This window comes from Phymastichus coffea, unplaced genomic scaffold (assembly GCF_024137745.1).
Source record: "Phymastichus coffea isolate CEN01 unplaced genomic scaffold, Cenicafe_Pcof_1.1 PCOF00041, whole genome shotgun sequence".
NCBI classification, from domain to species: domain Eukaryota; kingdom Metazoa; phylum Arthropoda; class Insecta; order Hymenoptera; family Eulophidae; genus Phymastichus; species Phymastichus coffea.
This window is the reverse complement of record NW_026706852.1, coordinates 1,677,080-1,683,644: the sequence shown is the minus strand read 5'-3', so window position 1 is coordinate 1,683,644 and position 6,565 is coordinate 1,677,080. Positions and strand designations below refer to the sequence as shown.

Sequence of the window (6,565 nt, the reverse complement as noted above, 5' to 3'; positions counted from 1 at the left end):
CCTTGCCACTGAATAATAAAATAATAAAGACTTGAACAGAGAAGATGAAAAAAGTACCACAAGCATGGAGATACACTAGATACAGTCTCCATGGCCACGAGTCATAAGTATACTGCTGGTTCAGTGTTTTCGTCGTTTTGCATTCCGATTTTCTACTTATGTCTATTGCAATGCCTTCTGCTCTTTTCATTTCATTAGTTGCAAAATTTAGTTACAAAAAATAGATTAGTTGCAAAAAATACCAGAAATTACAATAATAGTTAGGTTGGAACATGGAACTTGAACGCGGCAGCTTAAACACGTTCTTTGTTCTTTTACCGGCTTCTTTTGTCTAACGTACACATTTTCTTTGCAGCAAATAGTAAACACATTTTCTTTGCAGCAAATAATAAAAAAAATACAAGTAATTGTAGTCTCAAGAAACAAGGTGTTGATAGTAAAGTATTTATATTTGCTGTACTTATATAGAATGCATGCATTTCTTTTTATCTAATTTTGTAATAGCAGATTGTTTTAAATACACTTTCTCAAACAATTATTTTTCAAATTATTTACGACTGAGAAAGTAACATTATCCTGCTAATAAACGTTTTATATTATTTCTTATTTTTATCTTTGGGCCACACTGAAGGACATTTAAACAATTAGTTAAAAATCTAAAAAAATATAACAAACTATCTATTGATTAAAAATTTACAAGGGATAACATATAAAACAATATCTACTTGTGCACAATTTTAATTAACTTGCATATATTACAAATACAAGTAGATATTGTTTTATATTTTATCCCTTGTAAATTTTAAAAACAAATTTAAAAAATATATATAATATAATACATATTAAATAACTACATATTAATAACAACATAATAAAAAACATATTGTGACGTCGGGGTCACTCTCAGGTACGCTTGGAGCAAGCGTAAACTCAGGGTTGCTCTGATTTGGCTATCGTGTAACACACAAGCCGGGACGAGCAATATTGTTGCGTTGAGAAAACTGTATGCTAACGCGGAATGTAATAACCAAATGTTATTACGAACACACCAGACTCACGCTTAATGTGTTCTTAAGGGACTTTAATGGAAATTCACCAGACTCACGCTTAATGAATTTCCAAGAGAAAGGCGGATTACTTAAAGAAAGAAAAGGATAGCCAGGTTTAAGATTTTACTTACTTTTATTTTATCAATTTAGTTATTATTAAAGTTGCGTTCTCTCTCTGCTCTTTGGCCTCTTTCTCTCTCTATATGCTCTGAATATACTTGGGTGATTTTTCTTCTTTGATGCTTCCTCCGGGACTCACTCACTGGTAAAAACTTCTTATTAGGGACTTCCTGGTGCTCACTCCGCACTTACTCTATCTGAACTTGACTTCCTCTAACTTAACTGACTGAACTTAACTTACTCTCCAGCCTTGTACAGAGCTTTTTATAACCCGTGGGTGGTTGGGTGGAAATCCCTTTCCTCAGGCCCATGAAGCGATAACGGCTAAATTTTGTATTGGTCGGAAATTTTCTAATCATATCCAGAATTTCTTTATTGGTCTGTGGGCGTGAATTTTCAGAGAGAGAAAGGGCGGTCCCTTTTTAACTTGGGCCCTTTTCTCCAGAGATGGCTCTCGGAGTGCCACTTTTAAGAGCAAGAGTAACGCTATAGCTTATAATTACTTATACATAATTGTACTAAACTTAATTAATTATGACGATACATAGTGACTATTATGAACATTCAGAAAAATTCAAACCTTTTACGATTTATTATAAAATACATTATTGTTCTATTTATTGGTTATTCGGTGACAAAAAGGTGCGCATTATAATGGCTTACAAAATTGATGAAAATCTATTTAATATTACGGATATTTTCTTAAAAATCGGTGGGAAAAAAAGATAGATTGCATTTTTATGGTCCCCTTCCATTATCAGCGTGATAACACTTCACGATGTATACGCGATGATCGTAGGCCCCTGTCAACACATACGTGTGGGACAAAGCAGGATAGAGCGTTGATTGTAAGCTTGAGTACGCAGGCTCGGGCCACTATCAAAGTTTATATTTCGAATGCGTTTTCATCGTGGGAAATCAGGAAGGTTCCCACTCCGTTCGTCATATTTAATAATTAAATATAAAAAAAACTAAGTTACGGCTAGCCGTCACAATATTAATAACAACATAATAAAAAACAAATTTAAAAAATATATATAATATAATATTTGATACATTAACATGTTATATTAGATACATAAACATGAATTTTAACAGTTAACAACAGAGATTTGCATCATATGTCCAATTATCAATGCTGACAGTGCACGATAAGACTTTTACTGGCAAAAAGAAATTAAATTATTTAATTTACAAGTACATTGTGTAATTTAATTTCTTTTTGCCAGTAAAAGTCTTATCGTGCACTGTCAGCATTGATAATTGGACATATGATGCCAAATCTCTGTTGTTAACTGTTAAAATTCATGTTTATGTATCTAATATAACATGTTAATGTATCAAATATTATATTATATATATTTTTTAAATTTGTTTTTAAAATTTACAAGGGATAAAATATAAAACAATATCTACTTGTATTTGTAATATATGCAAGTTAATTAAAATTGTGCACACAGTATAGATATAATTGATGCTAGCATATTATTTGCTTAAAATATTTCAATCATGAATTACAGTTAACAACAGAGATTTGGCATCATATGTCCAATTATCAATGCTGACAGTACACGATAAGACTTTTACTGGCAGAAAGAAATTAAATTATTTAATTTACAAGTACATTGTGTAATTTAATTTCTTTTTGCCAGTAAAAGTCTTATCGTGCATTGTCAGCATTGATAATTGGACATATGATGCAAATCTCTGTTGTTAACTGTTAAAATTCATGTTTATGTATCTAATATAACATGTTAATGTATCAAATATTATATTATATATATTTTTTAAATTTGTTTTTTATTATGTTGTTATTAATATGTAGTTATTTAATATGTATTATATTATATATATTTTTTAAATTAGTTTTTAAAATTTACAAGGGATAAAATATAAAACAATATCTACTTGTATTTGTAATATATGCAAGTTAATTAAAATTGTGCACACAGTATAGATATAATTGATGCTAGCATATTATTTGCTTAAAATATTTCAATCATGAATTACAGTTAACAACAGATATTTGGCATCATATGTCCAATTATCAAAGCTATGATAGTGCACGATAAGACTTTTACTGGCAAAAAGAAATTAAATTACACAATGTACTTGTAAATTAAATAATTTAATTTCTTTTTGCCAGTAAAAGTTTTATCGTGCACTGTCAGCATTGATAATTGGACATATGATGCCAAATCTCTGTTGTTAACTGTTAAAATTCATGTTTATGTATCTAATATAACATGTTAATGTATCAAATATTATATTATATATATTTTTTAAATTTGTTTTTTAAGACACAATGGAAGGTGATAGTGGCATGTCAGATGTTGGCGAGACAACAGCTCATGCTGCTGTTAGGTTTTATGCTGATAATGCAGAAGTAAAATTTCTCCCGGTGACTCATATCCAACACTATGATCCAAAAGAAAAAAAGTTTCCCTATGATGCTAAGGTGAAAAGTGGAAAGGGTGCTGAAGGCCAAGATATGTTTGAACCAGCAGTAATTCTGGAAATCGCTGCAGATAAGGAAACGTTACAAGCTAAAAAAAGAAGATGGCCTAAGCCAAATAAGAGACTCAGCACTGTTCTCCACGAGTTAGCTCAGAAGCACCAGGATCAAGAAGTTAATGGAAAGGAAAAGGCAAAAGGGAAAGGAAAAGCTAAAAAAGGGATATTCTCAACGACGTCATCAAATAAGGTTTTTATGCTACGTATACAACATACTTTCATAGTAGTCAATATGTACACTCGGTGGAACAATTTTATGATTAAAAAAATAAATATTGCTAGCTATATGTGGAGTATAAATATTTCAGATTTGCTGATTTTACTGTGGTAATACTACATATTAACAATTTTGGATGTTTCTATTTTTTGTTGCTATTTATTGTTCAACTTTCATTATAAATTTTACAAGAAATCTATACTTTGAATATTATATTTTTTAGTGTATAAATTTTAAATAACTATTTAACTCTAAGATCACACACTTCGTTTCCTTATTCAGGACCAAATGCTGCCCTCTCCACTCTCAGTAGCAGATGCAGAAACAGCTATGGGCAGCAAATTAAAAATGCTGCAAAGTAATTTAGAATTTAATGAAGCTACCACAACTAAAGAATTTGAGAAAGACAAACGTATAATGGAATTAGAAGAGCAATTAAAAGCACTTCAAAAAAAAATGCAAGGACAGTCAAATAATTCTTCGAATTATAGCCCTAGTACTTCAGCTTCCCCTAGCATGAATGATATTTATACCCCACAATCTGCACGTTACTCAAGGACAAATCCTCTATTACCATGCAATATTATCCTTAAAGGTAAGTAATTCAAAAATATATAATAGTGTTTATACCGTTGAAGCAGCTTTAAGTATACTGGAATATTCGTTTTTCAGATGTACTGGATACTTCCTATAGCTCAAACGTGAATTTTCGTTTATCTCCAGCAAATAAAGTATCAACTAGCAAAGCATTAGAAAGCAGACCATCCACAAGTGGAATACAAAAACAGTGATTGAAGGAAAAAGATATTGGAAAAGATGCAGTACCTAAAAATAAATTAAAAATTAGTTCACAAAAGAGAGCAGTTGCCGAGAAAAGAAGAAATATCAGGAAGGAGCCAGATAAGAAACCAAAGAATAAAAAGTACAAAAAAAAACTAAAAAGTGTCCTATACGATTCAGACGACTATATTCAGTCAGATTGCGAAATAAAGAGGCGGAGACTCACCACCTGGGAAGAGGAAGCGACGGAAGACAAACCAGCGGTAAGTATTTATCCGATAAATTATAAATAAATAAAATATTGACTTTTCAGTCATAAATTTCCAGGAAAATAACGTTATTTTCTGTACATGACGTTATTTCCTATAAGAAATAACGTTATTTCATTTCCAGAGCTAAACCAATTCTTTAAGAAATAACGTTATTTTATGTAAACGACCTTATATGTATAATAATTTCCATCTACATTTTGGAGTTTCGGTGCCCTATAAAGCTTGGAAAAAAGCCAAGCGGGTAAAGTCAGCTTATAAATTCTTGAGGGAACTAATTCCCTACATATGGGAAACTGATGAATTTCTATGCTTGGCTATACAAATTAACCGAACAAAGGATGCTTCAAACTGGTCTCCTGTTGATCCCAAAAAATTTGAGGCATTAAAACGTACTGTATATTATCTAAATGATCTCTTTAAAAAATACCTTATACTGAATTTTTATTTCATTTGTAGGTGGATATGTCCAATACTTAATAGAAAACAAAATAATTCATAATGAGATGTCTTCTCAGAAAAAACGCGCTATTATACAGCAATTTGGAAGGAAACTTGGTACTATAATTGCTCAAGAAAGGCAAACTTATTCTACTTGCTCTGACGAGCTTCGCGAAGAAAAATATAATAAAAATGTAAATGAATCTGATGATAATGAGGATGAGGATGAGGATGAGAATCATGATGAAGATCAGAATGAGGACGACGAAGAGAATAACGATAATGGTGATTCTGAGATTAATGAAGATGATCTGGAATATGATTGATCCGAAGTACAATCAACTTGTCATCTTTAATTAGCTTTTTTTCTTAATGTTCAAAAAGTTCCATAACGTCTTATTTATTTTAGAATATAAAAAAATCTTGTATTATGTACGTATAATGTAAATATTACATATTTTTCACACATATATATAATGCTATTTAACTTTTTTCTATAAGTTGAAGGGCTACGTGATATTATATGTAAAACAAATATGTACGTCTATGATAATATATTTGAATAAGATTACAATACAATAACAACAAAATTACATCATTTCATTTTACTAAATTTCCGTGGAACTAACATGATTTTCGGTAAATGACGTTATTGTTAACGGGAAATAACGTTATTTGGTTTCGACAGCACTCCAAATTTTTGAAAAAATAACGTTATTTTCTGCAAATGACGTTATCATCTGTGATAAATAACGTTATTCCATTTCCAGACCTAAATCACTTCTTTGAGAAATAACGTTATTTTCTGTAAATGACGTTATTTCCGACGAGAAATAACGTTATTTGGTTTCAACAGCACTCCAAATTTTTGAAAAATAACGTTATTTTACGTTCCAAAACCTAACACGTCCAATAACGTTATAAATAACGTCATTAATGACCTAATTAAATAACGTCATTAATGACGTCATTTTTTGCAATAGGGAGGTTAAACATACTTTTACATACATACGTTTTACTTAGAGGTAAAACATCTGTTTACCTCTAAGAGTTATTTTTATTGTATTCAAGTAATTAAACGTAAACAAACTAAAAAGTACAAATCATAAATTTAGTGATTGATTGAAGAACAATTGATTGCCATCATTAGATTTAGAATTATTCGGAAAAAATAT

At 30.4% G+C, this 6,565-nt stretch overlaps 1 protein-coding gene across 1 annotated transcript; it reads left to right on the top strand.

Moving 5' to 3' along the window:
* Positions 1 to 3,474: 3,474 nt before the first annotated feature.
* Positions 3,475 to 5,716, top strand: LOC131664148 (glutamic acid-rich protein-like). The gene is made up of 5 exons (XM_058935039.1): positions 3,475 to 3,873; positions 4,183 to 4,495; positions 4,573 to 4,687; positions 4,748 to 4,943; positions 5,468 to 5,716. Exons 1-5 carry the CDS (start codon positions 3,475 to 3,477, stop codon positions 5,714 to 5,716), a joined length of 1,272 nt encoding a protein of 423 aa, XP_058791022.1.
* The last annotated feature ends 849 nt before the right edge of the window (positions 5,717 to 6,565 follow it).